At 37.8% G+C, this 20,876-nt stretch overlaps 1 protein-coding gene across 1 annotated transcript; it reads left to right on the top strand.

Moving 5' to 3' along the window:
- The first annotated feature begins 3,054 nt into the window (after positions 1-3,054).
- On the top strand, positions 3,055-5,248 carry BCL2L10 (BCL2 like 10). The gene is given in 4 exon segments (XM_059704888.1): positions 3,055-3,240; positions 3,971-4,087; positions 4,090-4,173; positions 5,243-5,248. Coding segments are annotated over 4 exon segments (393 nt in total).
- Positions 5,249-20,876: the final 15,628 nt, after the last annotated feature.

Here is a 20,876-nt window from a genome sequence, read left to right on the forward strand (position 1 = left end):
TGTTGAGATTTTTTTTATCATGAATGGAGGTTGTTTTCTCCTCTTATACTCTTTTGGGAGACTTTGAGTATTGGCATAAATTCTTCTTTTAATGTTTGGTACAATTCACCTCTGAAACCATCTGGTTCTGTATTATCATTTTTTAGTAATCCCATCCTATTTCTTCTTATTGTTCTTTTCAGATTTTCTATTTATTCATGATTCATTTATGTAGGTTGTATGTTTCTAAGAATTTATCCATTTCCTCTAGGTTGTCCAATTTGTTGGTGTATAATTGCTCATCAAGTCTTTTGATTCTTTGTATTTCTGTGGTATCAGTTGTAATGTTTTTTTTTCTTTCATTTATAATTTTATTTGAGTCCTCTAAAGATTTATTTTATTTATCTTTCAAACAACAGCTCTCTTTTATCAATATTATATTGTCTTTTTTTATCTTTTATTTGTTTTTATTCTGATTATTATTATTTCCTTCCTTCTAATAATTTTCAGCTTTGTGCTTCTTTTTCTCGGTTCTTGGTGTATAAAGTTGTTTATTAGAGATTTTTTTCTTAATGTAGGCATATATTGCTACAAACTTATTTCTTAGAATTTTTTTACTCTATCCCAATTTTGGCATGTTGTGTTTTCAATTTTATGATCTCAGATTTTTTTTATTTACCAATTGATTTCTTTTTTGACTATTAGCTATGTAAGGTTAATGTTTAATCTTTACATAATTATTAATTTTCCTGTTTTTCTATGTAATTCATTTCTAGTTTTATACCATTGTGATTGGAAAAGATGTTAGATATGTTTCCAAACTTATTAAAGTTATTGCTACTTATTTTTGTGCCAAACATATGATTTATCCTAGAGAATATTTTATATACACTTGAGAAAATGTACATTCTGCTAGTGTTAGTTTCATTCTTCAGTATGTCTTGGAGATTCATTCAATATAATGTGTAATGTAAGTATAACTATCATTGCTGATTCTCTCTCTGGAAGATCTATCCAGTTATAAAACTGGGTATTGAGTCCGCTGCTAAAACTTTATTGCTGTTACATCTCCCTTGAGCTCTGTTAATATATGCTTTATATATTAAGACTAGAGGCCCGGTGTACTAGGCCCAGCCGGTGATCACAGTGTGAGCTTATGGAGTGGAAGGACAGGTCTCAGCTGATCTCTGACCCTGGGCAGAACCTGGGGCCCCAGGCCGCCATGCCTACCCCCTTCTGCCTGAGTTACAGCACCCAAGTCCCCACTTGGAGATGCGGTGAGTGTGGCCAGATGTCACGGGCCAGGGCACAGCATGGGCCTCTGGGCTGCCCAGCAGCACTGCACAGAACCCCGGGCAGGCAGCATGCTCTCTCCCAGCCGGCCTCGCAGACCAGCTCCTGCATGAACCCACAGGGAGCTCGACCAGCCCCTGAATTCCTGGTGGCTGCGGCCCTTCTCACCCAGAAGGAGGGCTCTTTGTGGGCACCTGGCACCTGAGTGCTGGGGTTTCCCTGGCATGCGAGCCCTGGCATCCCTGGGGAGGGTAGCAGGGGGGTGAGAGCGAGCTCAGCGGACACCTCACATTCTCACTGCACCTCTGTCCCCATCACCCCACCCCAGGTAGCCGGCAAGAGGTTGCAGCAATTCCACCCGCCCCCTGGTGGTCAGCGCACATCAGTGAGCGGTCAAACTCCTGATCTCCTGGTGGTCGAACTCCAGGTCAATTAACCGCCGGAGGGGACAATTTGCATATTGGGCTTTTATTATGTAGGATGTTCTTATGTTAGGTGCATAGATGTTTACATACATTACACACTCTTGATTAATTTATGCCTTTATCATCATATAGTGACTCCCCTTGTCTCCTACTATAGTCTTTGATTTGAAGTCTATTTTATCTGATATAAGTATAGCTGTATAGCTACCTCTGCTTTTTGGATTTTCCTTTGTATGAAATATTTTTTCCATCCCTTCACATTTATGTATGTGTTTTTAAAGCTGAAGTGAGTCGCTTGTAGGCAGCATATGACTGGGTTTTTTTGTTTTGTTTTGTTTTGTTTTGTTTTGCTTTTTATCCATTTAGACACTCTATGTCTTTTGATTCAAAAAATTAGTCATTACATAAATACTATTAATGGATATGGAGGTACTATTGCTAATACATGTATTTCTGTGGAGCTTGTGAATGCAAGCCTGATGACTACCTGAGATAGGTGGCTTGGGGCCCATTCCTTCTGTGGCAACTGGAAAAGCTGGGGCATCAGACATGTGAAGCTCACACCAGGGACATACTGGCAACTTGCTATTATTGTTGCAGTGAGCTGGGTGGAGATAGGGAGGAAAATATCCATTGATCTCTTCAGTCTCATAGAAGGGTCACAGCTAAATTAGCAGCCAGACCATCGGGCAGCAGCTTGTAAAGTATGCAGACAGATCCCTTTCATGGAGAGACTGAGGGATGGGCCTGTTTGCCTTTAGGAGCCCAGGGAGAGAGCCGATGTGTTTTGAACTGCGTCCCCTGCCCCCTACAATCTCGTAAGATTCATGAATGAAAGCTGCTTTGCTATCAGATGCAGGTGAGCTGGGTGACAGTTCCTCACACATCACCTGCAAAAGCTGAAGCACCAGCTTGTGTTACAAACTCCTTTCAGGGAGATACGGATCACTTGGTTTTGTTGTGAGAGCAGGCTAGACAGATAAGGTGTAGGAAATGTCTGCTAGTACCCCAGTCTCTCGGGAGGGTCACAGCCAGCCCTTAGATGTCTGCTCAAATTGGAAGCCAGACCCTTAGAGAGCTGCTTATGAAGTATCAGATGAATCCATGTTATAGAAAGATGGAAGATAGGCATTTATGTCTGTTCTCTCCATGCTGAGCCTCGGGAGGATAGCTGTGCACTCACCATTAACAACTGCCTCTTGGTGCAAGGCTCAGCGCAGGAGCGGCCACAGAGGCGCGGGGCTCCATGTGGGAACCTCGTGTGCTTTCCCAGGCCATCCAGGACTGCCCAGGGGGAGGCATCCAATCTGAGTCACATCTGGAGGCCTCTTCGGTGCTCTCTAGGAGGACACTGGCCATGGAGGACGAGTTGAGGTTGTGCACCCTACGGCTGCTGACCAAGTTCCTGGAGCACTGCACCTGGAGGCCCACCCCAAGTCCCAGCCATACCCAATGTCGCTGTGATGTTGATACAGGATTTCTGGGCTGGATTACATGGTATTGCCCTGGGCAGGATGGTTCCCTGGATTCTTTGTCTCTCATAGTTAAAGAATGAATCCAAGGACAGAAGATGTTATAGAAAAGGTGAACATTTATTGAAGAACAAGTACAGACTCCCACGTGGGGAAGAGGAAAGACTCCCACAGGAAAGAGTTCCACCCCCACCAGTCCCTTCTTCCACAGTTTATAAAGGCTGCAAGTCCCTGTGTCCTGATCTGCCCTCTGATTGGCCATGATCACCCCCCCCCCTCCTTTTTGATTTGGTCCCTGTAGAGCAACTCCTGCGAGCAAAGGTCAAACCTCACATGGGACATGCCAGGCCCTCCTCCCTCATTGTTCTCCCATTCCTTCTGGGCTTTCTTCCTTCTCTTTATTTTGTAAATATAGGCCTTTTTTTACTCCCAGTTCCCTTATCTTATGTAAATGTAACTGTTGCTGCTCCCTTGTCTTATGGAAATATAACTGCACCTGGCTCCCTTGTGCTATGGAAAAGTACCTCTCCCAGCTCTGTAGCCCTGTGTTTTTTCCATGGGGCCCTTAATTTCTAAAATTTTTCTAAACCTGCCTATTTCCCCCCTAAAAATTTCTATTTTACCTCCCAAACTCCTTTCAATGTGCTCCCTGGCTGCTCATTCATGGCTGGGTACCCCGTGCTCCTGGTCTGAAAGGCAGAGAAACTGCATGGAGAAGATGGTGGACCAGATGGAGTGGCTAGTTCCAGACGGCACAGACCCCAACTGGTTCAGCTTGGTGGCACTTGTGTCTTCCTGTAGAGACCACCACCAGGCCACACGCAGGCACCGAAGGCATGGGATGCCACTGTTGTCCAGGACTGCCAGAGCCTGGTGACCTTCTGGTGTGGTTGGCTCATGGGGAAACACGGTACCTGGATGGGATGGAGGCACAAGGCGGCTGGGATGGCTTGTGTCACAGCTTCATCCCTGAACAGCCACCTTGGGGCAGACTGCTGGTTCAGGTTCTGACGTCATGCCTTTTATTAATAATCTTAACCTACTTGTGGATAAAATCATGGTTGCAAAATGTTTAATCAATTTCTACCTGTGACCAGCCTAGTGAATGTGACATGTGAAAGAACAGAGTAAGCACCTTCTGGGACATTTTTACCTGCATCCCTATAACGGATAATTCAGCCAGGGTTTTAACTCCTGACAAATACTTCAAGGTGTGTTAGGACAAAGGCACCTGAGTGGCTCTTCTCTGATTGGGGACAGTGAAAAGGTAAAGGCTTATTGCTCCAAAGTATTGTAAAAGAAAGGGCAGTTCGTTAAATGGGAAACCTGGTGGTATTTGCTCCATTTACACAAATACAAATATGAAACTCTCATCTCTCTATAATTTCATGTGCCTCTCAGTTTATCAAGGCAATGGGTCAGAGGTGAAATTGAAACAGGAATTTTAGGGGAATATAGGCAGGCTTAGGGAATTTTTAGAATTGGGGTCCATGGAAAAACACAGGGCTACAGATTGGGAGAAGGTACATCTCCATAACACAAGGAAGCCAGGTGCAGGGAGCAGCAACTGTTGTATTTACATAAGACAAGGGAACGGGAAGTAGCCCCAAAAGTCTATATTTACAAAATAAGAAGAAAGAAGAGAACAATGAGGGAGGAGGGCATCACATGTCCCATGTGGTGTTTGACCTTTGAGTTCAGGAGTTGCTATAGTGACCAATCAAAGGGGATATCAGGACACAGAGACTTGGAGCCTTTATAAACCATGGAAACAGAAAGTTGGTGGGACCCTTTCCCCCTCCCCACGTGGGAGTCCATTCTGTGGGACTCTTTCCCTCTCCCCATGTGGGAGTCTGTACCTGTTCTTCAATAAAACTCCACCTTTGCTATGCTACCTTCTGTCCATGGATTCATTCTTCAGTTCTGGCGGACAAAGAATCCTGGTTCCAGTCCAAAAATTTCATTTCAAAATGATATCAAAATTGTTCCAAGTACCAGCCTAACAAAAATGTAGCACTAACCCTTTAAGGGATTCTTTCTAAAGCCTTTGAACTTGAATTTTTGTGTTTTTAGAGTTAAGAATTTATATTTATGGCTTCAATAAATTGTTAAATGTCTTCAAAGTTTTAATAAATTTATTCATTTAGGGAAAAAACAAGAACGGCCTCTGTTTGCTTTAGTCTCATAGGTCTCATGGGTGCAAACTCCTGTTTGCGTGCAGAGCTAGGTGCTTTGTGGGCCTTATCCCTGAGGTAAAAGAAGTGAGCCATAGAAGAAACGGGCTCAGGATACAAGTTACGGAGAGGAAAGAAGGGCTCTGAGAGCTTAGGGGAGAGAGAGAGAGAGAGAGAGAGAGAGAGAGAGAGAGAGAGAGAGAGAGGTGCCTGAGAGAGCAAAGAGAGAGAGAGGATGCGAGGGGTCCCTGCCCTAAGAGCTTTTATATGGAGGTCTTAGGGGAGGACCTCAATGGAATCTTTTTCAGTTTTCCAGGTATGCCCCCTCAGGGTTGTGGTCTACAGGGACTGACTGGTTGGAGCCAGGGCACAGGGTTCATTAATCATCACAGCTGGTCCAGATGTCAGCCATGCTGTTATTCCATCTGACTTTGCTGCTTCTCTGGGCCTGGAGCTGAAACACAGCAGAGGCCCACATGTCATCTCCAGGGGTTAATGCTTAAGGGAGTGGTTAGGCAAGGGCTGGAGTTTTGCCTGTTGCTAGGCACCTGTGGCTCTCTGCTCTAGTGATCCTCTGAACCTGACCTACGGTTCCTGCTCGGCTCATGCCTATCTGACTACCTATGACAGTGTCACACCACTCCTTTGTCTCACCATCCCCAAGACATCATTTTGTCATAATACCTTATACACTGAGCACAGCACTTATTAAATTCTAATGTGCATATAAATCTCCTGGAAGATCTTGTCAAAATGTTGATTCTAATACAGTAAGTTTGAGATGAGCCTTGAGATTCTGCCTTTCTCACAACCTCTTATGTGAGAAATGGTGCTATTCTAAGAACCACACTATAGTAGCAATGTACTGGAGTAACTAGATTAATGATTCTGAATGAAGGTAGTATATTAGAATCATCTGGGGAGCTTTTGATACCATCTATGTACAATCCCCCTTCCAGACTAACTAAATTAGCATTTCTGGGGGTGGGTCCTAGTATTGACATTATAAAAAATACTGTGTGTGTTGCCCTAACCTGTTTGGCTCAGTGGATAGAGCATCGGCCTGCATACTGAAGAGTCCCAGGTTCGATTCCAGTCAAGGGCATGCACCTTGGTTGCTGGCACATCCCCAATGGGGGGTGTGCAGGAGGTAGCTGATTGATGTTTCTCTCTCATCGATGCTTCTGACTCTCTATCCCTCTCCCTTCCTCTCTGTAAAAAAATCAATAAAATATATTAAAAAAATACTGTGTAGGCTAGTCTAATGTGCATTCAGGAACTAATGTGCATTCAAGAATGGGAAGACCTGGGTTAGCCTAACCTGTCTAAATATTACATCTGAATATCCTATATAATAAAAGCTTAATATGCTAAGGGTCTGGTCGTCTGGTCATCTGTTCAACCAATCAAAGTGTAATATGCTAAGGCCACTCAACCACTTGCTATGACGTGCACTGACCATCAAGGGGCAGACGCTCCAATCCAATTGGCAGGTTAGTTTGCTGCTGGGGTCCGGCTGATTGGGACTGAAAGAGATGGACCAGACACACTCTGGATCCCTTCCGCGGTCCCTCCCCAGCTGGCCAATTTACTGCATCCCTCCCTGGCCCCAATCGTGCACTGGTGGGGACCCTCAGTCTGGCTTCCATCCTCTTGCAATCTGGGACCCCTCAGGGGATGTCAGAGAGCTGGTTTCTGCCCCATCCCGCAGGCCAGGCTGAGGGACCCTACTGGTGCACGAATTTGTTCACTGGGCCTCTAGTATATTGCTAATATCTGTTCATTGGAGGCATTTGTCCATAGCCAGCTAAAAAGTCTTTGCTGCCAATTCAGCCTGATACATAGCACAGTTTCTGTCTCATAAAAGACTCTCAAATCATATTCATATTCATGCCTGTGACTTGTATGAAACTGTGTTTTCCTTTGGTCAATGTGAGCAATGAAGAGAGAGATACTATTTATTAATGCAGTCTTTCAAAATTTATTCAGTGTCTATTCTCTGTCAGGATTGTAGGGAATACGAAAAGCCTGTCCTCAGGAAAGCTGCAGACTAATGAATTCAGCATCTACTTGCCTTATTGCCTCATATTCAAAATAAGTTTCTAGAGTCATTCTTTCTACAGCTTTCAGCAGGATAAGCATAATTGTAAAACAATAAAATAGGCAACTAGCAAAGATGACATTCTTAAAGTAAAGGCTCTCAACTGAGCCAACTGTCAAATTATGTAAATTTGATAGCATACGAATGTTTGTAAAGGTCCTTTAATTGGGTGACTTTTGTAGGAAATAAATGAGCTGTCATGTAAAAGTCTTCTTCCATAGCCAGATTTAAAAACAGAAATAGTAGTTTAAAAGTCTCAAGATAAAACAAAAATAAATAAAGTGTGGCATATTTTTGCTTAGATAAAGTATATATATATATATATATTAATCCTCACCCAAGGATATGCTTTTCATTGATTGTACAGAGACAGGAAGAGAGAGAGAGAGAGAGAGAGAGAGAGAGAGAGAGAGAGAGAGAGAGAGAGAGAGAGACATTAATTGGTTGCCTGATACATGTGCCCTGACTGGGAATTGGACCTGTAACCCTTTGGTGAAGGGGACAACACTCCAACCACTGAGCAACACTGGCCAGGGCTAAAGTATATTTTTAATATACCACAAATATAGTCTTCTTTACTATAAAAATTTTATTTTTTCTACTAATAGCAGCATTTGATAATATTTTGAACAACAATGTGTAATATTAACTCATGAAGATACATAAAGCGTTGATAGCTTTTATAACTAGCTGTCAAGTTTATACATATTTCCTTCCTTCCTTACTATCTTTTATATTCTCCAGGTTTCCTAAAATCACTGCTTATTTGTAATTGAGACATTATTAAGCTAATATATTTGCTACTATTTCTATTTTATTATTAAACTATATAGAAGCATTACATAGGGTAATTTTTCAGCTATTTTTACCTTCCCTCTTACAAGATTCTACTTTCCTGCCTATTGTTACTTGTTTCATTGGCTTTTGGTTTGTAACAGTGACATGTGTTGGTGTGTTTTGGCATTTGGATGGTAGATAAATGCAACTGTGTGATTCAATTAGTGGTCCCTAGTTCCTGTTTTCTGTACGAAATAAAGGTGTACCCAGGAATGTGCTTCTCTTTCTGTCTGGACCCTGGAATAAGGAGGGAAGAGCAGAAACTGTTTACTGCCTGGCCACTGTGGCTCAGTGGTTGAACATCAATGAAGAGCAAAGAGGCCACAGTTTGATTCCTGGTCAGGGCACATGCCCGGGATTGCAGGCTGGATCCCCAGTAGGGGGCGCGCAGGAGGCAGTCAATCGATGTTTCTCTCTCATTGATGTTCCTATCTCTCCCTTTCCCTTCCACTCTCTCTAAAAATTAATAAAAACATATTAAAAAAAATACCTGAAGCCTAGCAGCAACCAACTGAGACACAGAGCCATCACCTAACATGATTAAGAAATACATTTGGCCCTAGCCGGCTTAGCTCAGTGGATGGAGCATCAGCCTGCAGACTGAAGGGTCCCATGTTCGATTCCAGCAAAGGGCACATGCCTGAGTTGCTGGCTCAATCCCCAGTAGGGGGTGTGCAGGAGGCAGCCAATCAATGATTCTCTCTGAGATGATGACAGGGACTCCGTGATTGTCGCTATTCATTCCAGAAACCAGGGTAAGGAAGGAATGTTTCTATTTGTTCACTGCCACACATAATAGAAAAATGTCTCCCTTTGGGAACCAAAAGCTTTTGGGGAAATGACTAGGGAAGTAGAACAAATAGGCACAAAGAATGGGAAAGGATGTACCAACGAAAGGCATGTTGAGAATTTACCTAAACGTAATGATTAAAGGAAAGAAGTAAACATGAAGAGCTGGATACCAATGGAGACAAAAATAATAGGTGCTATAAGTTATTTCTGGCAATTGTTTTTTAAATATATTTTGGATGCTTGATAATAAACTGCATGTACTAAATCCAAGTTATATTCTATTTCAGAATTATATCTCTGATATTATACTCATTAAATAGTTATTTTAACCTACAAACAAATCATTAGGCACTAGGAATTCTTATAAAATGAGTCAACGGCTCGGCGCTAGTGAAAACACACTTAGTTGATGTTAAATATTGCACAGCTCATTACAAATGGCTGATGCTCTGTAACCAGTTCTTTTATAGTTTATGGTGCACATTTTAAAGTCAAGTAAGTGGTGTTTTCAGCAGTACTACATGTGTTATGAGTTGTTGAGGTTGTAAATAATTTGTAGGGCATTTATGTATTTCTAAAATTCATGTACCTCTGCTTATAAATCTATTTATTAACCCTCATAAATAATTGATGGCCATATCTTAAAATGAATCATTTCTAAAATTGCTTAACTGTCTGGAATTTTTCTTTAGTAATCCCATTTCTCATTTTCTTTTCATATCTCAATCAGGTATAAATAGAAGAACCTTACATGCACCTTTTCCCGTCTAATTCCCAAGTCTAAGTGTCTGTGTCATTATTCAGCTTTATGGTGAGAAGCTATGAATTCATGTCATTAATTCTCCTGTGTCACCTTCAATGAGTAATTGATTTTCTTCCCAACCCCTCGTCCATGGCAGCTTTACAAGTAATTTCTCTCTTTTTCTGTTTTTCTTCTTCTTCCTTTTCATCTTCTTCCTTTTCTTCTCTTCTTCTTCCTCCACCCCTTCTCCTTCTCCTTCTTCTTTTTAATGCACTACCTAGATACCCTACCAATTTTTTTCTACCCCTTAATATCAGGGATCTGAACATCTAATTTTGTCATATTACCAAGATACTTTTTCGTCACAGTAATTCTTAATATTCCATGTCAAATAACATGAAAGTCTTTGAATATAGAGAAGTGAAATGTAGTAAAGAAACAAAGAATGGTAAAAGGAAAAAAAATAAAAATGCATGACAATTGCTTGAAAAAATTGTGAAAGCAATATTTGTTTTAGCTATGTCCTTCTGTCCTATTTTGCACCATTTTTCTTATTGAAATCCAAAATCCTCTCACCTTTAAGCTATCTACCAGGAAATCCATTAGTAAACTAATACATTTTCTTTTCATTCACTCTGCATTTGTTCAACACTATTTCTTAATTTTTAACATTAGTTATTTATTCATATTTTCATATAGTCCTTGGTTTGTTTCCAAATATGTTTACAATAACATATGAAATGCAAATTTAAACAAAATAAAAAATGGGTGACATAATTTGAACAAAAAGAAGTTTGGAAGGTAAAAGTAAAATGAAGCCAAGTGAACCATAGATCCTAGCTTCTTTCCTATAGTGCAAAATGCACATTCCAGAGCAATGTTCATCCTTTAAGATCACAGAGATGCCATCATTCTGTCTCCGTTTGGGAAATCTTATAGTGCTGACCTCTGTAGCTATGTCACTTCATTCCTCTAAGAATTTCTTCATAGAAATAATTTTTGCTGTATGCTTCTTTTGTGTATTCCAAATGGATTTAATGGATTTACTTTGGATTTAATGGCTCAATAGAGCAGAGAAGATTGTTCATAAATTTCAAGAAAATTATCCACACAAGCACCACATAAATCAAATAGAGAAGAAAACTTCTTTCCCACCAAGGGTGGTCTTCTCGTGAACACAGGTGCACTGGAAGATTCTTCATAGAATCACACACCTTTCCTGGGGTAGATTGATATGGGGAAGATGAAAAATGATTTTGCTAGTAAAATTAAAGTGCGATCTTTCTCCAAATTGCATTCTGCATTATACAATATTTGAATTAACTGCTGTTTGAAGGTAAAAGTTGCCACTGGGTGAGTGATCCAACCCAGGTAAACAAGATTTACTACATCAGACGGCAACCTCAAACGACGTGTCTGAGAAGTAAGAAAAGCAGTGCAAAGACTTACTGAGAAAAATGTTCAGTTGATATACGATAACACTTATTTGTAATTTGAGGATTTGACCCAAATGACACTCATTTCCTCAGATTGTATGAATCCAATTAGTTGTATAAATTTATTTATTATTTGTCCTGATGATATTTGTACAAGGATTTCATTATAGTACTGCAAAAAAGATTCATTGTTTTTAAAATGTGAATTGTTTTTTTTTAAATTATGATATTTTGCTTTCTCTATAAATTATGGATATCTCGTTTTTATATAAGACTTACTGATAAAAATACTAGTGAACATTTCTGACATAAAAATTCACTCCAAGACAAATTTTTTAAAGCATACTAATTTAATAATTCTATTTCAAGCATGTATTTTGTTTGCCACCCACTTCCCATTGATATTTTTTATCTTTATTGTTGAAAATATTTCAGATATCCCCTTTTTTCCCCCACTGACCACGTCCACCCTACTCTGTGCCCTCAGGCCTCACCACACTATTGTCTGTGTCCATGGGAAATACAAATATGCATATATGTTCTTTGGTTAATCTCTTCCCACCCCATTCCCACTTCCCTCTCAGATTCGTCAGTCTGTTCCTTGCTTCCATGTCTCTGGACCTATTTTGTTTGTCAGTTTATTTTGTTTATCAGGTGCCACATATACATGAGATTGTGTTGTAACAGAAGACCAAAGAAATACCAAACACACTTCCTAGAGAAAGGGAGGGACCCTGTTTATTAACACTGGTGGACTCTGGGAATAATTTCCAAATCAGAGTGAAGAAACATGCAGAGAGCCTGTCTATATATATCCCGCTGGGGTCTTTGTCTTGCAGATATGCCCCCTGCCCCCTTCGTGGCCCTGCAGGAAGGCCCCCAGGTGTCAGGCCACATCCATGGTCCATCCTGGCACCAGCATAGCAACTCTCCCCTCCCAGGGTTGAGCATTGTTCACAGTTCCATGGCCTCTGCATTTAGATAACAAGTTCTGCAAGACCAGTTTCCTCCTCACTCCCATAGAGTGGGCTCCATTTTCATTTTGTTGATGATTTCTTTTGCTGTCAAAATCTTTTTATTTTGATGTAGTCCCACTTGTTTATTTTCTCTTTTGTATTCTTTGCCCTAAGAGATGTATCAGCACACATATTGCTACAAGAAATGTCTGAGATTTTGCTGCCTATGGTTTCTTCTGGGATTTTTACAGGATGAAATCAAGAACTGGTTCTTTGAAAAGATAAACAAGATACAAACTCACTAAGATACAAAGAGAGAGGACCCAAATAAATAAAATCAGAAATGAAAGAGGTTATAGAACAAGTAACACCACAGAAATACAAAGGATTGTAACAAAATATTACACCAACTATATGCCTACAAATTGGACAACCTGGGTGAAATGGACAAATTCATAGAAAAAATACAACCTTCCAAAACTCAATCAGGAAGAATCAGAAAACCTGAGTAGGCCGATAACTACTGGTGAAATTGAAGCAATAATAATAATAATAATAATAATAATAATAATAATAAACCTCCCAGCAAAAAAGAGCCTTGGTCCAGACCAATTCACATTTGAGCTTTATCAAATATTCAAAGAAGAATTAACACCTATCCTCCTGAAACTATTCCAAAAAATTTAAGAGGAAGGAGTACTTCCAAATTCTTTCTATGAGGCTAGCATTGCCCTAACTCCAAAACCAGATAAAGACATGACAAAGAAAGAGAATTACAGGCCAATATCCCTAATGAACATAGATGCTAAAATCTTCAACAAAATATTAGCAAACAGATCCAGCAATACATTAAAAATATCATACACCGTGACTAAGTGGGATTTATCCCAGGGTTGCAAGGCTGATGCAAACTCATAGATCTTATCAATAGATTCAGAATAAGCATTCAACAAAATTCAGCACCCATTTTTTGATAAAAACTCTCAGCAAAACGGGAATAGAAAGAACATACCTCAATATAAAAACGGCCACATATGACAAAACTATAGCCAACATCATATTCAATGGGCAAAATCTAAGAGTGTTTCCCTTAACAATAGGAACAAGACAGGGTTGTCCCCTTTCAACACTCTTATTCAACACAGTACTGGAAGTGCTAGCCACAGCTCTCAGACAAGAAGAAAAGATGAAAGGCATCCAAATTGAAAAGAAGGAAGTGAAACTATCATTATTTGCAGATGACATAGTATTGTACATAGAAAACCCTAAATATTTCACCAAAAACTACTAGACTTAATAAATGAATTCAGCAAAGTAGCATGATATAAAATTAACACCCAGAAATTGATGGCATTTTTATACACCAATAATGAACTCTCAAAAAGAGAAACTAAAAAAACAATACCATTGACCATTTCAACAACAGCAACAACAATAAACAAGATACCTAGGAATAAACTTAATCAAGGAGGTAAAAGACCTGTACTCAGAAAACTACAGGACATTGAAAAAAGAAATAAGGAAGCTACAAACAAATGGAAGAATATACAGTGTTCATGGATCCATAGAATTAGCATCATTAAAATGTCCATTTTACTCAAAGTAATCTATAGATGCAACACAATACCTATTAAAATACCAATGGCATATTTCACAGATCTAGAACAAATACTGCAAAAATTTATACAGAACCAAAGAAAGACCCCGAATAGCCACAGCAATCTTGAGAAAAAAGAACAAAGTAGGAGGGAGTATAATACAGATATCAAATTATATTACAAAGCCATTGTAATCAAAACAGCCTGGAACTGTCACAAGAACAGGCATATAGATCAATAGAACAGAGACCCCAGAAATCGACCCAAGACATTATGCTCAATATTTGACAAATGGGACAAGAGCATACAATGGAGTAAAGACAGTCTCTTCAATAAATGGTGTTGGGAAAATTGGACAATACATATAAAAAATGAAACTAGACCACCAACTTACACCATAGACAAGAATAAACTCAAAATGGACAAAAGATTTCAATGTAAATCATGAAACTCACTGATCTTACTAACAAAAGCCAAAGCATTTATTGAGAATTTGCTATGTCCAAGGTAATGCGATATTTACACAAATTCTTGTTTTAATAAAGTACATTCTCTTATAATTACCATTTTGTAAATGAGAATATAGAACATAATAATAAATGGTTTGTCTGTAAACAGAAACTAGTAAAAAGAGAAGCTGGAATAATACACACAGCTTGATTAGAGATTTTATTTATTTTTAACTATTATTTTATTATTCCTTTTTACTTTGATGACATTTGAAATGTTATTATATTCTTTACTTCCCATCGAATTTGTTATTACTTTTCTTAGTAAGAAAGTATTAGAAAACAGATGGTCCCAAATATGTCTTTAGTCAGAAAATATCTTTATTGTATGTGAAGACACATCCATTTTTAATACATATCAAATATGTTATTGTTTTTCTTAAGAAGACTCAGATATGTTTCCTTTTACAAGCTAGTGTTCCTCATTAAACTCAATTGGTAATAGAAGGTAGGCCCATTCTGTTGCCACCATCTGATACTATGGTAACTGAAACACAAGAGCTTTCATTTATTTTGGTAACTGGTTAAAACTTAATAATTTAGAAAGGAATTTTTATTAAAAAAATTATTAATGTTGGCTGAGTAGACAGTATAGAAACATCCAAATAAAAAATTCTACAACTGCTCAATTGTAATTTTTCTAACAAAAATTACCTTTTATATCTGAAATCATTAGGAAAGGAAAACGTTATGTTGGTTTTCAAACTGTTTTCATGAGGCCTCAAGCAAAAGCCACTGAAGCAGGGAGAGTCTCACTCAGGTTGCGATCTGAGTTATTTTATCTCAAACCGAGAAGAATAGCTTCACATTAATTGGGTTAATAAGCATTTACTAACTCCTTTCAGAATGTTATGTTACTCACCTTTTTCAACATTAAAAAAATAATAATTTGCCATTTTTGCATGATTCATGATACATGGTCCATATTTTATTTCAATATCATTGTTATTTATACATTCTTTCCATCAGTGCACCTTTAGAATCAAAATGACTGAGTTAAAATGTAATTTAAAATTTGTTAATTGTTAAAACTGCTACAGAGTGATCAACTGATTGAGTGATGGAATTATGAGCATGCTCACATGCTCCTCAATAACTGTACACATGCTCACGATATAAGCACTCAAGGCTTCTGAGAGAATTGTGTTTAAAAGTGAAATCTTTAAAGTAGTTAATTTATTTATGTATTGGAAAATGGAATGGAATCTGACTTATCACAATTTTCAATGGTGTGAATTTGATGGAATAACTCTGAAGTTCACTGTTTGAAAAATGATGATCCAGGTAGTCTACACAAATGAGGAAACTGAGACTCACAAAGGTTAAATACATTTTCAAAAAAAAAAATCACCCTACAAAGCTAAGCCATAAGTACATTATTTATAATAGTATTCAAAGCATATAAAAACAATTTTAATTTAAAACCATAGAAGTAATTTGCCCAGACTTGTCAAAATATAGGAATACAAGAAAGCATTGGTTAGAGACTTTAGTGAAATGTCTGAGTTCATTAAAACCTGCTGGCCCAAAAGGTACACTCCACACAATTGCTCTGCCTTTTCTTCAAGTAACTGTGTTTTACACTAAAGTGTTTCTTTATAATCACTGCCTTCTTGGAATCTTCCTCAGTGTCTGCTTCCTAAACTAATCTAGCTTTTTAGATCTGCACACGAAATAAATGAAGACTTCATATAATGCTATCTTGAAACATTTATTTTTAGTTGCTTATGAGTACAATAGGATATGAATGTCTAAATTCATGATTGTTCTAAAAAAAAAAGGAGGTTATTTTATTCTCACATGTGGAATATGGGTTTTTAAAACAGTCTGTGCCTATATCCGTGGGAAGAGGCTGGGAAAGTTATGGAGAGAATCTGAAGTTTTGCGGTATGACACCTGCCTTGTGCCGTCCAAAAGTTCTTGGACTTGAAGCTTGTAGGCAAGTTCTCACTGTCATACACAGGGAGTAAGCAAGGGTCAGGGCATCAGGAATGTGAGTCAGGCAACCAAAGACCCATCTCTTAAGAATCCTGAAAATAAGAAACACAGCAATGCAGACATTACTGTAGGATTCAGCAACCATACGGAGGAGAGACAACGAGCTGTAGAAGAAACAATGCAACATGGAGGCCTTCTTCTTGCTCTTCGTCCCCAACCAGGTAAAAGGCATTTGAAGAACAGGGAATGGGCTGGGCCACTGCTGGTCTTCATCCACAGTGCATTGCACTTTCTCCTCTTTCTTGAGAGAATGAACATCTAGATACCCTGTGGGGATTTTCCTAAATGGAAAGGAAGATTGATAGTCAAACAGTGTTGGAGTGACTTTAGTAATAAGAGAGTCGGTGACCAGTCTTTTGGACCAGCCACTGTTTTGTGAGGGGCAGGAACATACAAAGATGAAGGAAATCGGGAAGACAGGATGGTGAACTTCAAAGATAACGGGCGGTGACATGACTGGTCCTCATTAACTCTGGGGAAAAGCAAATGAAACAGAGAACAGTTTGATTAGTTTTGAGAGAGACCTACTTTCACTTCCACTTCCACCAAAACCAACCCTTTAGGTTTCTTTTAAGACCCAATAGACATATGGATAGTGAAGGAGATTCTAACATTTGGTTCACTGTCAATTGAGGCTGAATTCCTTCTCCTGGATATTATACTCTTGTATAGCAGGGCAACAGAAAAGAAGAAGAGGATAGAGTCTCAGGAACTCAGAGTCCATCTCAAAATATTTTATTTTCAGGAAATAACTTTAAAATGTTTTATTGGAGTATTTAACCATAACTAATATCTAAAACATAATGGATGCCATAAGGTAGAGAAGAGCCTTTATTTGTTTACAAACAGAGGAAAATGAAAGTTTTCAAGGAAATTCTTATTCTTTTTCTCAATACCTCAAACTTGGGTTACATTTACAATTGTTTTTATGAGTTTGTGACTGACAAGTGCTCAGTGCATACAGTTCATATTGATAAATTCTCAAGACACTCAATGTGATCAATAGGATTATGGCCCTAAGGCCATTTCCCTGATAATGTCAGGACCCCTTCAAACTGGGAATGGATTCAAAATAAGAAAAATGTTAAATGCATTTATTGTGTGTTTTCTCTTTACATTTTTTTTGTACAATGTGAATATTTATTTCCAATGAGAGCAACTTTAGACATTGCATTCATTACTGGTCCTCAGGGAAGGCAAAATAAGTTTAGTTCCCAGAATGTGTACAGTTCAGTTTTCAATAAGTTGCTTGGACAATTTGATAATTTGTAGTTCTAGGATTAGAACACAGCATTATGTAGCTTTTGTCAGTATTTAATTTAAATAACAAGCTTAAGACATACTGCACCTGAAACCTAATAAACACTCAAAGATGTTTGCTAAATGAAGAGGCATAAAGCAGAATTGATTACTTCATATTCGATTACTTTAGACCAGAGAAAAATATAGAAACTGGGTGGCGACTGAAATCTAAATGAGAATTCCACTTGAAATGTCTGAATTACTGGATTTTGATAGTATTTCTTTATGTATTTTTCACATTAATCCTAAACTGGATTATTTTCAAGTACAGTTTTAATGATTATAATTGAATAAACATCGATAAATTTGACAGCAAGGTTTTTTAGGCTCACAACAAAATTGAAAAGATGATAGAGACAGTTGCCGAATACTTTCTGCTGCCATGCATGCATATATAGCCTCCTCCATTATCAATATCCCCTATCAGAGTGGTACGTTTATTAGAATTGATGAACCTACATGAACACGTTATAATCACCCAAAGTCTATAGTTTACGTTAGGGTTTACTCTTGATGTATATTTCATTGGTTTGGACAAATGTATAATGACATATATCTATCATTAAAGTATCATGCTGAGTATTTTCATTGCCTTAAAAATCTTTAGAAAGTTTATTTTGTGTGTGGTTGATCCTGTGTTACACTTTCCTTACCAAAATGATTGTTGATACTGTTTTTTTCATATATTTTTATTGATTTCAGTGAGGGAGAGAGAGATAGAAACATCAATGATGGGAGAGAATCATTGATTGGCTTCCTCCTGCATGCCCCCTACTGGGGATCAAACCCCAAATCCCAGCATGTGCCTTGACTGGGATAGAACCCTGAACTCCTAGTTCATAGGTTGACACTCAACCACTGAGCCACACCAACCAGACATTGATACTTTTAATATATATCATTTTCTGAGGAATCCTAAGCATTTGGCCAAAATTAAGGTTCTACAACCCTTGGGGTCCTTCATAGAGAAAGCCCAGAAGGAAAGAAAGCCCTAAAAGAAGTCAAGGCCTTTTATCTGTAAAATTTACTGCTAGTCCTTCTTTGTGGGGAAAAAAAATTCATTTAATATATTTTGAAAATGAAATAAGCACTGTTATCAATTAATAAAATCATAATCCATGTTACTAGTAATTTTTTTGCTTCTAATTAGAAAACAACACTGACCCCCTCCCCCCACTTCATATATATATATACACAGGTTTACATGTTGGTGTGTAGAAATTTTAAAGAAAGATTGTAATGCTAGTTTCTTGCTAGAACAGAACTTTACATTGGAAATGCTTCTATAATTAATTTATTCCCAGAGTAAGTACTTAGGATTTCTTTAAATGACAAGGTACAAAACAACTTTGATTTTGAGTTCACCAAATTCTCCTGATAACAAAAAGATTTTGATATTATTCTGGATTGTTAATTATTTCTTCACTTTATACTTTCAATAAAATCTTCATTTTCATAATTTCATAATTACTCAGTATCTTGTTGGCTTGGATGTCAAGCTTAGAAATTCATTCTTCACTTCAAAGTTATGAAAAAGTCTGCATCTAAATTTTCTTCTAATATTTTAATGTATATGTATGTGTTTTGTTTTACATTTCAGATTTGATTGGTCACCAATATACATTGATAAATGATATGAATAAACAGACTCTGTCTCTCTCTTCCCTCGTGTGTGTGTGTGTGTGTGTGTGTGTGTGTGTGTGTGTGATACATATATTGTTACATTGAATCTGAGAAGGTCTTGGAAAGGAGAGACTGGTTTCATTGGTTGTTTTTCAGATTTAACTAAATTTCCAATTAAGAATGTTGTTCATTGCACATGCATCTCAAGAATACTAGACTAAATTACAAAATAAATAAGCTATGGGAGATATAATGTACAGCATAAGAAATAGTTAATGATATTATAATAACTTTGGTGACAGATGGTAACTAGACTTAACACTAGGATTCTTTTGTAATGTATATAAATATGGAATCACTCTGATGTACACTTGAAGCTAATAGAGTATTGTATTAGAGGTCAATAAAAATTTCTTTAAAATAAGAATACTTGCCTTGTCCCATGTGGATTTGTTGGTGGGAGTGGCGTCTGGTACACAGGAAGGTAGTGGGTTGATTCCCAGTCAGGACGTGTGCAGGAGGCAATGGATAGATGTTTCACTTTCACATCGATTTCTCTTTCTCTTTCTCTTCCTCTCCCTTTCTCTCCCCCCAAAATCATTAAAAGTAAGTCCTTGGGTGAGGATTAAAAAAAAAAATAGAATACTAACCAGACCAGAACAGGATAGAGCTGAAAGTCAATATGGAGTCTGCCAGGCCCACTGTGGTATAAATTAATGTAACCATTCATTCTGTTTGTTAAACTATGGGAAAACAAACACAAATGCAAACTAGAAGGGATTCCAGGAAAATAGGCATAAAGGAATGTGTCCATGACAACCTGAATGTTTGTAACTCTAATTATAAAAGACAGGTGAAATTTAGTGTACTTAGTTTTATAAAAAGAATAGAATTCAATGAGAAGGCAAATAAATATTCTAGCACTATAGTTAATATATATAAACATATAACATAATGTATATATATAATTTACTGAGCAGATATTTAAGTCAAAAATGGATTCAATTGAATAATACTGAGTATATACTTTGAATTTTAGGTCCTAAGGAATAAATGAAAACAGAAATACTTCTTGATAGAGATATTTCAAAGAGGACAAAGCAGAACTGGAATTAACACTTTACCTGGCATTCCGTCATAATGTGATTAAGGAAAATGAGGATTCTCAAAAGTGTAATTATGCAACCTTGAGTCCTCATGACTTTACATTTGTTTTCAAAAGAAAAGAATAGAGAGGAAAAGAAGTCATTAAAAGAAGGAATAACATTTATTATGATTCTACATGATTAAACCATTAGCCAGATATAGAAAAAAATACTTTAAAAAAGATACTAACAAAGAGTGCATGAAATTGCATGCTAGTAATAATAATGATGTGACAATCCAAACAGCTACAAGTTACCAGACACTGACTCCTGCTAGGTACTGCACTAAGCGCTCTATGCACACTGATTCCTCTGAGACAGTATAGGAACCAGTGAGACAGGATATAAAACTGAGATCAAAGGAGATCAGTGAGAAGGAGCATGATGACTTACTCTAAAAGTTAGAACATTAATGGTAACCAAGGAATTAATTCAATAAGGTTCCCCAAATTCCTCATTGAATAGCAAATAGGAAGTGAGTTATCAAAAATATT

This window comes from Myotis daubentonii, chromosome 7 (assembly GCF_963259705.1).
Source record: "Myotis daubentonii chromosome 7, mMyoDau2.1, whole genome shotgun sequence".
NCBI classification, from domain to species: domain Eukaryota; kingdom Metazoa; phylum Chordata; class Mammalia; order Chiroptera; family Vespertilionidae; genus Myotis; species Myotis daubentonii.